Here is a 16,648-nt window from a genome sequence, read left to right on the forward strand (position 1 = left end):
TCGTTAAACCTGAAGCACGTGCAGCTCTGGGTCTGATATGGGTCAAAGAATCAGGTCTGAACAAAACACTTCATCATGTTTCCTGGTGTGTTTCAGAGAACTGCGTTCACGCTTTAACTGCTTTTACTGTTATTAAGAACTGTCCAAGCTCAGCGTGAACACACGACAAAATAAAAAGGTTCCTATTAGTAAGTTTGTGAAATTAATTTGGTAACGGCTCCAACGATGAGACATTTATATTGATAATCGATTATCAACTAAAAATTGTAGTTGTATAAATGTCTCATCGTTGGAGCCGTTGCTACGTCTTTACGTTTAGAAGAAATAAATTAAATCAAGTAAAGATTTACTGTTTATGTGTTGTTTATCTGACAGTCCTCATATGTTTACATGATTGTCTGGAGATTTACTGATAAAACATCAAAGTACAAAACGAAAGTTCCGTTGACCTTAAAGGGCATCGACGGCTCGTATGAGTCGAGGCGGAACGCCTACACTCGCTGGTACCTCCATGCCACCGCTGTCCTATTTCCTAGTGTACCTTAAACCGACTGTTTATCCGACCGGTAGCTGAGGAGTCTGGGTTTGAGTCTGTTGCTTGTTGTGAAACAGTTTGTTGTGACAACTCTCAGGTCCGCGTTCATCGCCCTGGTAGAACCCAAAATGTCTTCTAGATCAGATCGTAGCAATGATATCATTCTGAACTCATTCAGCAACCCCTTGACTAGAACTGGACCAAGAGTTTAGAGAAATACCACAAAGGTTCTAGTAAAAATAGAACCAGGCCCACTCTCCATTTGGACATGTGGAGAACCAAAGAACCCAAAGTGTTCCATGTTGGGTTTTTACCTCTTGAAAGGGAATCTGGCTACAAAATCCTACTGATTCCACTACAGGAGACAACGTACACACAATTCAAGCTTTGGACATTTTATTTAACCTTCGTATAATCACATTCTACCATTGTGCACGTTATACAGTCCCTAAGAATACTTATACTTCCTTCATGTTGTTCACACATGTAACTCCCCAGAGAAACTAATCTCCACGCAGACGTGTTTTACTTTTAACCTGTACAACTCAATGAAATACAAACGGAAGAAAAACTAAAATCAACTGAGACACATTAAGAGATTCCACTGACGGGAGTTTTTGTTGAGTTTTCTTTCATTTCTCAGACTTTACACAATATAAATGTGTTTAAATAGACAGTTGAGTTTGGTAGAAGTGTAAGCAGAAAACTCCACGGCTGAAAACGTGACGCTGATGGCAAGTGACAAAAAAACTGCAGTTCCTCTAACGTCCACTAGAGGCAGACTCCAGGAGTGACGTCCATGTTAAAAATCTATTATTCTTGTTATTGAATGTTTTATAGAATTCATCTTTAGGCTTAAGAATAATTAATGTCTCCATCTCTTTGACCGTTGTTGAATTAGCTGGGAGTATTTTACCAAGATGACGACGGCCGGAGACGCCACGCTGAGCTTCAGAACTTCAGGAAATGTGTTAAAGGTTCCTCCATCTCTATATAGAGTCAACGGTTTGTATCTGAATTAACCTGATAGAGTCTATGAGGTAAAATTAGAGCTTTTTTCAATGGAGTCTGGTGGATTTAAACAGAGCGTCACCGTCTGTCGAATATTATAAATACATTGTGAACTATTGTTTAATTCTTTGCTGTGAGTTCAGGTCACGTCAGCAGCTTTTTCCTTGTTCTTATCTGATCGTGAATCTGCCTCGTCATCCTGATGCATCTTTGTTCCAGTTGCCTGCAACGCTTCACCGCAACACTCCACAACAAACAACAACCAACAACGATCAACATTTCAACTTTTTTATTTTAGAAATAGTGAATCTCGTTACAAGTCGTCAAACCGTCGACGGTTTAAATAAATATTTAAATACTGTGACTCCCTTTTAGAATAATCAGCCATAACATGGCAACGTGATCAACGCCTGCTCTGGCATTAAAACATTTTGATCAATAAACTGATCAACAGCTAATATTTTACGTGTAATAATAAAAAAAACCCTTAAATATTCTCAAATTAAATACGTTAATAAATAAAAGTATAAAAGTCGTCGGTATAAAAGATGCTGATAAATTAAACAGTAGAAACAGTAGAAACAGTGGAGTTTCTTCAGTGGCTCTTCACGACGCAGAAATCCTGCAGGTACGTGAACAGGATGTCGATCTCTCCCACCGCTTTGACAATGCGCCGCCCGGACTCCATCTGCAACAAACACGGACACGTTAGTGATTAACTACGCACCGGCACACCTCAGGTTATCATGCTAAGCTAAGCTAACAGTCATACTACAGATATGCTTCTGCCTGCATCTTCACATTCGCCCAGTTTCTGGTCTATTTCTAAAATGTATCATTGACTGAGGCAGTCATCATGCTAAGTTAGGCTAACAGTTATGCTAAGCTAACAGGTGTCTGTGTACAGCTTCACATTTACCTCATTTCCTAACTCTCACATTTATAGGTGCATAAATATGTTAAACCTCAGACTGAGCTAATATCATCTTGATGCTAAGCTAATATTTATAAATTAAGCTAACAGGTGGCTGTCTGGACCTTCACATTTAGCTTGTTTCCTGCTTCATCTAATAAAATAAAGTGTATGATCTTTATGCCGAGGTCCAATCAGAACAAATGTCAGTGTTTTTGTAAATTTACAGAACTTTCAGAATAAAGCTCTGACGTTCAGGGAGAAGTTCATTTTTCAGATATTTATGTTTTTGTGTCTCACCGTGGTAAGCTTCCTGCGGAACTCTGCAGCGTGGTGATGGTCGTGATAGTGAGTCACATTCTGCAGGGAGAGGAAGGTTCAGTTAACTTTTGTTATCAGACTAATCTGTGTGAAACCACATGAAGTCGATATCGATTTTTAGCATCAACCACAACAACACCACACACAAACAAATAGCACACACACCGTCTCAGTCTGAACGTCGTGTCCAGATTCCTCAGAAAACGACTCAGTTTTATAAAATAATCATAAAATAATAACTAGATATATTTTTATACTCGACCAAAAACTGTGACTTTCTGATTATTTCAGTTTATAAAATACTGAATCTTAAAGAAACAGCTTCAGAAACATGTTTATTCTCTTTCTCTTTTATCCGGTTATGCTAAGCTAAGCTATCAGTTATGCTAAGTTAAGCTAACAAACAGCTGTTTACCCTGTTTCCAACCCTTTACATTTATCAGTGCATCTCATTTTTAGGCTTCCAGACTGAGCCATTTTTCTTATGCTAAATGAGCTAACAGCTATGCTAAGCTACGCTAAGCTAAGCTTTCTCAGACTGAGACTGGTCCTCGTGCTAAGCTAACTTTAGCTACAGTAACATTATCAGAGGTAAAAACACGTACGCAGCCCTGGGCCTGCAGGTCCTCGCTGACGCGGTGGAGGTCGGTCTTCAGCCGGTGGATGTTGGGATGTTGGTTGTCATGGTGATTCAAGACGTTGTTCAGGTAGTAGTCGAGGATGTTGGCGTGGAGGCAACAGATCTTCAGGTGGTCCTGGAGGAGAAGGAGGAGGATTTTATTTTAACGCTCTGACTTCATACGCCGTGAAGAAGAAGAGATAAAACGTAGAAGTGAAATATTAACCTGGTCAGTGGAGACTCTGGGCATCAGTCTGGAGCTGGCGTCCTCCTCCGACTGGAGACTCTGAGCCTGGAGGAACAGGAGAGACTCTGGTTAAACTCTAAACCTTCAGTTATCTGCATTTTTACTTGCAGGAAACAAAAATATGGAAAGTTCTGGTGCAGAAACTTTACTTATTTACACCTCCATCATGTTTTCACAGTTTTAACTAAATTAATCTTTTATATTTTTCATCTTTAATAAACCACTTATGTTAATAAAGAGAGAAAATATGAAATCTATGTAGTGTAATTAGTGCCCAAATTATTATTTTCATTCATTCATTCATCTTCTGTACCCACTTATTCCTGTTAAGGGTCACTGGAGCCTATCAAAGTCTTATTTATTTATTTTAAATTAAATGTACAGATTTAAAGATAGATTTTTACTTTACATTTTTATCTTTTAAATTGACCACTCACGTGCTGTGACACGACCCGGACGTCCTCGTACGTCTGCTCATTCTGCAGCGGTGGACTCATGGGCTGGTTGAGCGGATGCGCCGCCGCCTGCTCGGCCCAGCCAATCAGGAGCAGCGGCAGGAGGAGGAGAGCGGCGGCGGTGGCGGCGGCCGGACGGAGGGCGCTGGAGGAGACGTTGACCTTCATGGTTGAGAGGCAGAAAACTGATCGTAGTCCTTTGGAGAAGCGAGGAGAAGGTGAGCTCGTCTGCAAAACAGAGAGAAGATGATGAACGGAGATAAAACCCTGCAGGAGCAAAAAACTCTGAAGATGTTGAAGCTGATTCTTCTGAGTGTGTCTCACCTGTCGGTAGGTGCTGTTGTGAAAATCTCTCTGTGCCCCGTCCCTTTATACAGATCAACCTCCGCCCCCTCTGCAGAATGTAGGACATCCAAAAAACCCCATCACACACACACACAGACACTTGACACACAACACACTCGACACTTGACACACACTCGACACAGGCCGGTGCTGAGTTGGTACAATTTGTGTTTACTGTCACGCACAGAGGAAATTAACTGTCAGTCGACCTGTGACGAATTATCGTTTATTTTACTCGTCATCATTTGGGTTTGATTTAACTCACTCTCCGCTGACATCACATCCTCTTTCAGACGTGGACGCGCTCCTCAGAGGATTCAAACCCGGAATCATGATTAGACCTTCCCTGAACAGAAACACGTCTAACCAGCCCCGCGCTCCCATGTGTCGTTATTTGTTGTGTCTGATTATGCAACCTTGTAAAAGTATGCACCGCAGTGATGCAATGAACTGTAATAAAGAAAGACGAATGAATCATTTGAGCAAGAAACTTTCCCGACGACGTATTAAACGACAAGTTTCCATCGGAACATTAGAGCAAACTAACGACTAATTAATTAGGAAAACTTTTAGTTCAGTTAGTTTTCCTGCAGCGTTGAGAAAACTAGTCGTGCATTTAATAGAAAAAGCGAAATAAAATCAAAACTGGTGCCTCCAAAAAAGGTTCAAAAAAGGCAACTGGACTTGTAGATAAATGCCGATAAATATTCTCAAAAACCTCTTCAGCTGCATTTCCTCCAACGGCCACTAGGTGGCGGTGCTCCGAGTAAATTTTGATGATACCTGCGTGAAGGAGAAACCAGTGTCTTTTTAGAAATATATATATCTTGTCTTCTCAGTTCTCAGTAAATTTTGATTCACATTTTAGCATGTTAGCATTTTAGCATGCTAACGTTTGCTTAATAGCGCAAAAAACGAGGATGTCGTTTGTTTTGCAGGAAACAGCAGTGAACCGGGAGGACTCATCCTCTGGGGAACATGAATGTTTGGCTAAACTAAAGACAAACAAAACGTTAGCGCAGCAGCTAGCATAGCCCGTTAGCAACATCAGCAACCACCCGTCACATGGACAGTTTCTTCCCCCGGGCTGTCGCTCTGATGAACTCTGAGCAGTCACAGAGTGTGAGACCATCCACATGAACAATAAACAATAACTCTGCGCTGTTGTATATAGTCACTGTACAATAACCCTGGTTTGGTGTATATATTATCCTGTATTTTATGTGTACAGATTGAGATTTATTTTATTTTATTTTATTTCACTTATTTAAGTTGCTTCTGTCCTAGAGAGAAAAGTTGCCGGAGTCAAATTCCTTGCATGTGTACATACTTGGCCATTAAAGCTGATTCTGATTCTGATGCATCGGAAAAATCTTTAAATATCCTCCACCACATAAAGTTTTTAATAACAATGATGACTCGGTTACAGATCTAGCGCCCCCTACCTTCAGAAAACCTCCAACTACGATCATAATAGAAAAAACATCGGAATTTATTCAAATTTGCACTAAATTAGACTACTTCACATATTAGACTTTAAGATGATTCATGACACCATTGTATGAAATAAAACGTTAACGATGGACCCGGAGGTAAAGATCAGACGACGAGCCGCTGCTTTGAGGAATAATTTCCACAGAGTTATATAAGAGCTGGAGCGTATTATTGGTTCATGTTCAGATAATATCCCCGGAGGGACGACGCCTCTCTGCTTCCTCCTCGGCCTCTCTTGTTCATCTTTTGGCCTCTTAACACATTTCCCGGTCGCTTGTGTTTCCAGGTTTCTGTGTCGAGGATCGAGTGGCAGCGTTTTTTTTTTCTTCTACTCATTATGTCGCATGAGGGCGTGTGAATGTCTGGGATGACAGGATTAAAGAGTCCTCAGATAAAAACCTGTCATCAGATCAGTTTAAATCCAGATTTGAATAAATAAATAAATAAATGTTGGTTTGAGTTTTTTGAAGTTTCCTGTTCGTAGCGTGAAGTCATGAGAACGAGAGTTTAACCACAAACTCTGAGCTGCTGCACATCCTGTCGCCCTAAAACTGACTTCTGTCATATTGTTGTGTCAGCCATAACATTACGACCACCTGATAATCTGGTATTGACTGAACAAGAAGAACATTTTCACCCTCAGAGCTGAAGTCAGGAGCAGGAGAAATGTTCAAGTGGAAGAAATTTGACAAGAATCGATCGACAGAGGAAGAAGGAAGGAGAAGAAGGAAGGAAGAAGAGGAGGAGGAGAGGAAGACGAGGAAGAGAAGGAAAAGTCAGAGGAGGAGGAGGAAGAGGAACAAGAGGAGGAGGAAGAAGATGAGGAGGTCCAAGAAGGAAGAAGCATCCTTGTTTCTGACCCGTGTGGTTCTAGTTCTGATAGAAAGGAGTCAGGACAAACATGTGAGAGCCTTAATTTAATTTTTAATTTGTTTTTACATTTCACACTAGAATCTGATTCAGGCCCGGAAATACATCAGGAGGAGTGAATTAAATAAAGACTTTATCTCATTGTTCCCATTGTTTGTATTGTTTGTATTGTTTGTATTGTTTGTATTGTCGTTTACTCTTTGACATGCTGTCACAGAGTCCACGCCCTCTCGTCATGTTCACCGTGTCTGTACATTGTTACGAGGGGAATTCACAGTCAGCTGGTTCACCTGCAGGTCACCTGGTTTACTGTACGCTCTTTGTTGGTTTGTTCAGCGCGCGCTGCCGGGTAGGACGCCCTCCGTGGAGGAAGTCCTGATCATGTTTGTTTTTCCCCCACGCCGGCGTCCGCACGCACGAGTTGGAGCACGGAAAGAAACGAAAAAGTTTCTTCAGGAGTTTTTGACATTAAGTCCAGGTTTGATTAAATCACTACCGGCTTCATTCAGACGTGATTCTCAACGGAAACATAAATGTTGACCTCATTTACATTCTCTGCAAAGACTTGACAAAACATTAGGTACGCTAGTCAGTGCATTCTAATGTAACACCCCTGAGCTAGCCTGTTGTAGCTAACATCTGGAACTAAAGCATAGTCTGTATATAAACATGGACGTCTCCTCTTCCTCTCATTGGTCAAACTGACACTATGTTCCCGGGGATACGGGCGGCGCCATCTTGTGAGTGTGGATCCAGAGTCTGATCAGTACGGTCTGAGGGCGGAGCCACGTGGAGCCGTGATATTGATGCCCCGCCCACACTTCCTCCAGACTCACTCATGTTTTAGTTTAATTAACACTACGCTCTGCTCTACCTCCACCTGTTACAAGGACATGATGGATTATACACTGGACTAGTTTATTTTGTTATTTATTTTACAACTCTCACGGTCCCACAGGATGCTTTATGGAGTGGTTGGCATGGCAACTGGTGGTTGCCATCACGTCACATCCTGTTTATATAGCGTCAAATAACTAACTAAAATGAAACGGACACATTCGTCAACATATATGTATTTATATTACATAAAATGACATGAAAATATGTAATTGATGTGTATTTAAGTGTTTTAGTTTGGCCTTAGTCCCGCCCAGTAACACGGAGGGGGTGGAGCTTATGACCTATACTGCAGCCAGTCACCAGGGGGAGCTCTGCTTGGTTTGGCTTCACTTTAAAGGAGCAGGTCCATCTTTATATACAGTCTATGCAACCAACCGAATCAGAGCAAGGAATTATGGGACGTATCTTTCTCAACTGATCCTTTATCTGCTGTTGATCGTCCTTAAAAGTTATTTCCTATGAATCTTCACCTGGAGGACGGAGTCATGCTGCTGAGTCATGCTGCTGAGTCATGCTGCTGTTAAACTGGAGTGAATTAAAGTGACAGTGAGTTTACACCTGAACATTAAACTAATAATAAATGAACCTTTAATAATAAATAAAACATGAACGTACATGTTGCTCGCTCAGCGCCCTCTAGTGGCTGCAGGTAGTATGACCAGAACTGAGAGGATGCTGGGGTGGGTGAATGGGTCAGAAATAAAAACCATTAACACTAAAATGGATGAGTTTTCAACTAAAAGATGAAAAAAGCAGGACCCAAATAAACGCTGCTTCCTGCTGCAGGAACTTTCCTCTGGAACTAAGAATCTTTTAGCTGCGTACTCACCAGAGGAACCAGGATCTGAATAATGCAAACTCATTTTTGTTCACTGAGCTACGGAACAACGACGTGGAGGACGTTCTGCAGAGGAGGAAGTTAAGAGTTGAAGCAGCAGATAAGATCTAAAGGTTTCTGGGACTTTTGGTTGAACTGCTGCTGGTTTCTGTTTATTATCTGAAACTAAAACGTCAGCGTTGGATCTTTCTGAAAATCATTTCCTGATGTGAAACAGGAGCCACTGGAGCTAATTTATTATGAAGACACAAACGTTTTGTCCTCGTTTGGAGGACGTTTACAGATAAATCTAATTAAAGACATAACAATGAGTCGTAGTTTTCGTCTTTAATCAAACTTTCTACTTTTACATGATTCAGATTAAAGACGTAAAGATTCTCCTACAAAAATATCAACATTTAAATGAATCACTCGCTTCTATAAAAATACATAATTGCTAACTGCTAATCTCTACATCGTGTGCTAGTTTCCATGGTGACGGCGGAGGGAGGGGTCAGAGGTCGGGGGTCATCTTTTTCCCCAGAAGTTCTCTCGTCTCTTCTGAGCGCGCTCCAGGACGGCGGACGCCGCGGAGCAGGAGGCGGCCGAACGCCACGACATCGCAGAGAGACGGTCGTCTGGGCAACAAACCAATTAACCAGTTATAGATTTAATTAACGGACCTTTAATTTAAATTAAAAACGAATGATTAAAGAAGAGATTCACCGTCATCGGAGCCACAGCCTCCTCCTGAACACTGCAGCTCCCTGAACCTCAGGCCCAGCTCCCCTGGAGGAGGACGCGTCCATCAATCAGTTCATTAACTCATTAACGATCACTCTGTCATTCTGATCAGTAACTCTGCTGAACGTTGGTCAGACGTGTCACTGAGAGTCTTTCCAGGCCAAATATGAAACGTGATCTGTTGAGAAAGCTGCCTGAAAAGGAGCCGAGGAGGAAGTGAGGAAGTGAGGAGGAGCAGGAGGAGCAGGGGGAGTCCCCGCTGCAGTCGGCAGCTTGTTTATTGCATAACACTCAGATTTTTGTCGGCGTCTGTTGTTGATGTGGGCTCAGCGCCGCCGAGGTCAAGTTCATCATGAAAGAACTCAGTCAGCTGCAGCGATGCTAGCATTAGCATTAGCATTAGCATTAGCATTAACAACACGTTAAATAAAATAACGAGGCCTCCAGGTAATTATTAAAAACTTTCCTTCTCCTCAGATCTCCACCTGCTGTTGTTTCAGAACCATGAACAGCTGGTTGTTGACTTTGGGACGTGATCGGTTTAGATTAATATGTTTAGTTTAACGACTGGACCGGTCCTGATCCTGGTCTTAGTCCTGATCCTGGTCCTGGTCTTAGTCCTGGTCTTAGTCCTGATCCTGGTCCTGGTCTTAGTCCTGATCCTGGTCCTGGTCTTAGTCCTGGTCTTAGTCCTGATCCTGGTCCTGGTCTTAGTCCTGATCTTGGTCCTGATCTTAGTCCTGGTCTTAGTCCTGATCTTAGTCCTGGTCTTAGTCCTGGTCTTAGTCCTGATCCTGGTCCTGGTCTTAGTCCTGGTCTTAGTCCTGATCTTAGTCCTGGTCTTAGTCCTGATCCTGGTCCTGATCCTGATCCTGGTCTTAGTCCTGGTCTTAGTCCTGATCCTGGTCCTGATCCTGGTCTTAGTCCTGGTCTTAGTCCTGATCCTGGTCCTGGTCTTAGTCTTGGTCTTAGTCTTGGTCTTAGTCCTGATCCTGGTCCTGGTCTTAGTCCTGGTCTTAGTCCTGATCCTGGTCCTGGTCTTAGTCCTGGTCTTAGTCCTGGTCCTGGTCCTGATACTCACCGTTGTGCTGGAAGTCCGGGTGTCTCAGCGTTCCTTGGATGCCGTGCTGTGCAGGTGTGACGAGAGGGGGCGGGGCTTCAGGGGTCGGAGGCGTTTGCTTCCTCCTGATTGGTTTAGAGGGAGGACTGGAGGCTTCGGCCGGCGCGTTCTCTGGCCACGCCTCCTTCTGTCTGGTTGGCAAGCCGTTGGCGGTGGCGGTCTCCACGTGCGTTACCGCGGAAACGCCGGACCCACACCTCTGAACACAGGAAGAGCCGTCTGACTTTCAAAGTAAAAGGCAACTGAACTCATGTTTGATCAGAATATTATTATTACCTGTTTATTACTGGGAGACAGATCATCAGCGCTCCTCAGCTTTCCCACCAGTATAGCGCCTCCTGGAGGACGGAGGCGTTAAATGAGGACGTGTCGATGCAGCCAGAGGTTAAGATCAAACTACAGGAGATTTAAATCAGCTTCAATCAGCTTCTCTCTAATCTCAAACTTGTGTTACATAATTACGCAGATCAGAGACTGACACTGAACGCAGCACAGCTTCACAACCTCCAGACCAGCAGGTGGCGCTGATGCGTGCGCTGTAACGTCGTAATAACATGGAGAGTGTTTTAGCTTCCATATGTGTCAGCAGTAGCATGCTAGCTAGCGTTAGCTGGGAGGACACGTGCTAACAGCAGGAGTCGGTACCGGCAGCAGGAGTGGTCAGGTCCAGGTGAGTCCTCTGGACCGGCCTCGATTTCAGCCTGGGCGTCGGCAGCCTCCCCTCCTCTCTGCACACACACACACACACACACACACACACACACACACACACACACATTTACAGACTTGTGACACAGTTTTAGTAGAAATGTGATCGGGGTCGACTGAAGAGACTCAGATTCATTTTTATCAGTGTGTTATGTAAGAGAAGACGTCTGCAGCAACACGAGGCGTAAAGTCAGTGCCGCATGACCAGGTGTGTTCATGTCTAGAGGTCAGAGGTCAGAGGTCAGAGGTCAGATACGACCTTTAAATCGTTCATTAATGAAACAAGAGGAAACTATAAACCTTTATTTAACCATAACATGTGATTTACCTTCATATTACGTCCATTATTTTGTTTTCCTACAAACTCTGAACTGTTTCACTGAATAAAATACTTAAAAAAATATTTTTGTGCATTAAAGATTAAAACCTTTTTTGCTGCTATTTAATATTAATATAAAATCAGATGAATGAGCCTTAAACTGTTGTGATAGTTTGATCAGAATCTGAGCTGGTGACGTACTCATCTGTGTCTTCGTCTTCTTCTTCTCCTCGTCCCCAGGCCGTTCGTCGTCCTGAGCCCACGACGGTCGACCTCTTACTGGAGTTACTGCAGGAAACAAACACAGATGGTTTTAATGTGTTTCCAGGTGTGTTTTCTACCCGTCGTCTCTCTCACCTGGCCAGGTCCAGGGCCTCCACATGGGAAGCAGCGTCCGGCGGCTCCGGGGAGGGGTCAGGGGTCGGGCGTGGGGTGGGCGGGTCGGCGGTGGAGTCGGTGGCGTCCGACGGCTCCCACAGAGCGTTGTGCTCAGACAGCAGCTGGCTCAGGTGACCCCTGGAGAAGTTGGTCCCCCAGGCCCGGCGGCGGTACGACGAGGCCCTCTGCCTCAGCTCCCTCATCTGGAACAAACACAGGCGCCGTCGCCATGGTGACGCTTACACTTCCTGCTCACTTCCACCTTAAAGACCTGGATCTGGATCCTGGAGCCTTCAGTCAAGGCGCAGGTAAAACTCTCCTCTTACCAGACGTCACTGTTTGTTTCTGTCTGAGTTAATTAGTCTGTGTGATCTGGACTAAAGGACGTCAAGGAGACGGACGTGGAGATAAAAACCACCTGTGACGCTTCCTGGGGCTTTTTGAGAATCATAAACTAAAGTCAGAACGGAAAAGACCCGAGCAGCAGAGTCATAAAAACTTTATTGAGGAAGAAACTGAAGGAGGCGGAGGACGTCAGAGGACGATAGAGGACGTTAGAGGACATTATAGGATGTCAGAGGACGATAGAGAACATTAGAGGACGTTAGAGGACGTCAGAGGATGTCAGAGGACGTCAGAGGACGATAAAGGACATTAGAGGACGTTAGAGGGCGTCAGAGGATGATAGAGGACGTTAGAGGACATTAGAGGACGTCACTCTAACGTTTCCTGCAGGTTCTGAAGTCAGTGCGGCGTCTCCGGCCGTCGCCATCTTGGCTCAGACTGACAGACACAGATGAAGCTGAAACATCTGGACCTCCTCCTCCATGTCAACAGATGGGACAAAGTCAAAGTCCAGCTAAGACCAGAGACCATCAGAAGGACTCTGAGACGGTGGAGAGAAGACGGTGACTAGCTCCAGTCAGTATCTGTGTTTAATACCATCGCTATAACCCATGGGCGTAGTAGGGGGGGGGGAAAGGGGACCTGACTAGCCAGGGCCCGAGCAGGGAGAGGGCCCATGAACATGAATTGGGCCCTCCAATTAATTGGTGTCATAATGTATTTCAAATATATTGATAACATCAACTGAGCTTTGTGTCAAACCCCTTTCAACATATCGGACATTCTGGGGGCAAAATGGTTTAGTCCGGCCATAGACAGTGACAGGTACGTCAGTGAGCACAGATTGAATGACCTGGAGGTTAACTGTCATCATGCCGCCCTAAAAACACGGTTGAAACAGAAAGAGCGGAAAGAAAAAGAAATAGGAAGCAACTGTTAACTGCTTTCTTTCTGAAAGGTGAACTGAGTTTACTTGTTGTGTAACTACGTCCAATTAACGTTGACGTTGTCGTAGTCCAGAGTCAGTAAATGACATCCTTACGTCTGGTGTAAGACTTTATTTCTTTTTCTACAAGCTGAAGAACAGTTTTATTGAAAAATTAAATAGTTTATTTGATTTGATTCTCTGTTCAGTTGTTGTCTCCTGTTCAACAATAAATGTTTTTAAATCCAAATGTGTCATGGATCAAAACGTTAGCGTAGCCTGATGTCTAGAGGTGTTTGAGCACATGTGAGGGATATTGTAATATTATATATGAAATTAACATTTGTGGATGCGACATGGGATTGTGTGTAGGGTGGAAGCTTGAGGTATGGTCAGAAGATCTACCTGATGATAAGCATGTGGTTGCCAGAAAGAATGGATATGTTGTTGTAGGCTCCATTGTGTAACATGTTGTGACTAAGGGAACTCACATGAAGGAGCTCAGCCTGAGGGGGTCTTTGAGGTACCTCCTCTGTGTCCCTGTGTTCTGGATATTGGTCACTGTATGTCACACAATGGTGGTTAAAGTGAAGGAGAAGTGGTATGTGTGTCATGAGAGGTATGTTGAGATGTTAGGACAATGAGTTGTGTCCAGTCATATGTAATCTTATGATGTGACTACAGATAAGAACATTGTTTAGGATAGTATAAAAGCTGAGGAGAGACTGCCTCTCTTCAGTCATCATCCGTCGCTGATGACTGGCTCTTGCTTGCAAGCAATAAAGGTTTCTAGAAACTAAATATTGTGTCACAACTTGGTATTTGACCAACTCTCATCTGCACTAGACAAGCAACTGACTTGCAGTTGCCACGACAGCACAGGTAGGCTAAAAGCATCAGTTCAGGTGGTGAATGAAAGAATCATCAATATAATCTGATCTGATTTTAGCTTAAAACTTGATTTATGCTTGTTTATTTATAAATAAATGTCTAATTTTTTGTTTTTCCTTGCGTGCTCCGTGCCGTGTCATGAACAGGGGCCCGCTGACATTAAGAGTACGGGCCCCAGAGTTCGTTGCTACGCCCCTGCATGAGTCACGTCTCCTCTTCTTTCTGTTTTATCTGCAGAATGTTTCCTAAACTGGAAGAATTCAACATGAAAACACTTTAAAAAGTAGTTTTCCTCATGATCCTCTGATTCTCTTTCACCTGCTGAACATAATCTGCTCATGAACTCTGTCGAAACACGTCAGAGAGGAAACGCTGGACTGAGTTATGAGAAGAGATTTGTGCAATCACAGACTTGTGTTGTTCTAGTCAGATCAGGTCTGATTCCTGCAGCTTCTGGTAAAGCTGACATTAACCTGACCCTGACCCCGGGGCCCCTAACCTCAGCCCAACACAACTCTGAGGGTTTCATCATTTCCTCTCAACACACGGCTGCTGACGTCAGCTGACTCACCGCGGTGACGGAAAGTCGATCAAACGGTGAATCATCGATTTGTTGATCTCACTTGTGATTTAGAAGCTGCAGCATCTTTGGTTTTAACTTTGTAAAGGTCAAAGCCGACGAGACGCCGACGAGACGCCTACAGACGCTCTGAAGGTTTCAGTGTCCAGGACGATCCGTCAACGTGTCGCTGCTGCATCAACACAATCATTTCACTTTTTACTCTTTGATTTATTTTATTTTTTACGTCTGAAATTTAAAACCTGCACAAAGTGTTGTAGAGAAACAAACTGAGCCTCGTCTACATTTCTACAGATCCGTTCTCTTTGACTCTGCTCCAGCAAAGATCAGCAGAGCCAATCAGATCAAACTTCTCGTATGAGCCCAGTCAGGCTTTAACTCACGTGTCCAGATTTTCTAAAATGTACAGTTTGTGCAGCGTTTACTGTTTGTTAAGATTACTTTCACAGTACTTTACAGTCAACTGGTTTGTTTAAAAATACATTATAAGTCTTCACAAAATCTACAGACTGTGTGCTTTGTGAAAGAACAGATCGGCAAACAGAGGGGGGTCCACCCTGGACAGGTCTCCAGTCTATCCCAGCTGTCATTGGTCTAGAGGGGGGGTCCACCCTGGACAGGTCTCCAGTCTATCCCAGCTGTCACTGGTCTAGAGGGGGGGTCCACCCTGGACAGGTCTCCAGTCTATCCCAGCTGTCATTGGTCTAGAGGGGGGGTCCACCCTGGACAGGTCTCCAGTCTATCACAGGGCTACCACAGAGAGACACTCACACCTACGGCCAATTTAGAATCACCAATGAACCTAACCAGCATGTCTTTGGACGGTGGGAGGAAGCTGGAGAACCTGGAGAGAACCCACGCAGACACAGGGAGAACATGCAGACTACACACAGAAAGCAACCAGTCGACCCATGATGGATTCAAACCCGGGGCCTTCTCGTTGTGAGGCATCAGAGCTAACCACCTCGCCCCACTGTGCCAAACGAACAGATCCAGCCTCCCGTGTGTAGTTTGGGTTAAACTTCCCAGAATGCAAAAAAATACAACATGATACCGGGAGTTAGACGGTTTGGATGAATGATTAGTGGTAAAATGCTGTATTTTAGGAAAACAGTAGCATAAACCCTGAGCTAACACACCCAGCCAGGAAACCTCAGCATGCTAGCAGGACCAGACCAGAAGATTTATCTGGAGTCTCTCCGTTGGGAACTGATTCTGCTCCTGCAAACATCAGCTGGGTGGCTGAATTAGTTTACAGATAAATGTCTGTGATTGGCTGGAGGACTGTCTGGTTGATGCAGAGTGCTACGACGAGCTAACTCACTGCAGGATCATAAACCAGGCTCTAAATATCAGTCTAATCTAAAGGGACCTCTAGATGTGTTGGTTGTTCCTAATAAACTGGAATCAGAGAGAGTAGATTCAACGTCTAAGAAGGCCATCGTCAAGCCTCCTCCTCCTCCTCCTCCTCCTCCTCTTCCTCCTCCTCCTCCTCCTCTCTACGCTGTGACTCAGAGCAGATTCAGCGTTTTCATTCATTCACTGGAAATGAACCGTTGCCAAATACTGAGCCTCCTCTTTTTTTCAAACCACATCTAACTGCTCAAAGTTTTATTTCTAAACACGACAGAAATTAAAATCAAGGACACGACGATAAAACTCTCCGTGTGTTTGCTTTTCTCGTGTTCTCGTGGCTAACAGCTGCTAATTAGCGCTGAACACAGAGTACGTCACCAACCAGTCACTCAGTTCATCACTAATGTTTGATCATTTAAAACTTCACTGTCTGATCTGATTGATGTAACTCTGTTAACCAGAGCAGCAGAGCCGTCCACATACTTTTGGTCATAAGGCGTCAAATTCTTTCAGGGAATAAACGAAGCATTTTAAAACTGTTTGATGTTTTTTTTTTTCTACTTCAGCTGAAGTTTGTGGATTTTATGCAGAAAAGCTAAAACAGTGTTTCATGTGGCGCCCCCCCCCCGGCGGCTAGTAGGAACGTAGCTGTGGTGGTGACTGACACAGAGACGTTTCCCTGAAGTGAAGCTCTGTGGTTTCACCGCTAACACTCAGCACTTTCCATCAGCAACAAACAAAGGCACATTAGCAAC

The 16,648-nt window shown here is 43.9% G+C and overlaps 2 protein-coding genes across 2 annotated transcripts; both read right to left on the reverse strand.

Annotated features, from left to right (window-relative positions):
• Window positions 1-678: 678 nt before the first annotated feature.
• Window positions 679-4,363, reverse strand: il22 (interleukin 22). Its single transcript, XM_084573980.1, has 5 exons — window positions 4,084-4,363; window positions 3,626-3,691; window positions 3,386-3,535; window positions 2,760-2,819; window positions 679-2,234 (listed from the first exon to the last, which is right to left on the reverse strand). The coding sequence occupies exons 1-5, from the start codon at window positions 4,267-4,269 to the stop codon at window positions 2,142-2,144; spliced, it is 555 nt and encodes a 184-aa protein (XP_084430106.1). The 5' UTR covers window positions 4,270-4,363; the 3' UTR covers window positions 679-2,141.
• A 4,443-nt stretch (window positions 4,364-8,806) lies between these two features.
• Window positions 8,807-12,601, reverse strand: mdm1 (Mdm1 nuclear protein). The gene is made up of 7 exons (XM_084573992.1): window positions 11,776-12,601; window positions 11,620-11,706; window positions 11,037-11,119; window positions 10,668-10,729; window positions 10,353-10,590; window positions 9,254-9,316; window positions 8,807-9,165 (listed from the first exon to the last, which is right to left on the reverse strand). The coding sequence occupies exons 1-7, from the start codon at window positions 11,997-11,999 to the stop codon at window positions 9,056-9,058; spliced, it is 867 nt and encodes a 288-aa protein (XP_084430118.1). The 5' UTR covers window positions 12,000-12,601; the 3' UTR covers window positions 8,807-9,055.
• Window positions 12,602-16,648: the final 4,047 nt, after the last annotated feature.

Source organism: Chelon labrosus (genome assembly GCF_963514085.1).
Source record: "Chelon labrosus genome assembly, chromosome: 23".
Taxonomy (NCBI): Eukaryota; Metazoa; Chordata; class Actinopteri; order Mugiliformes; family Mugilidae; genus Chelon; species Chelon labrosus.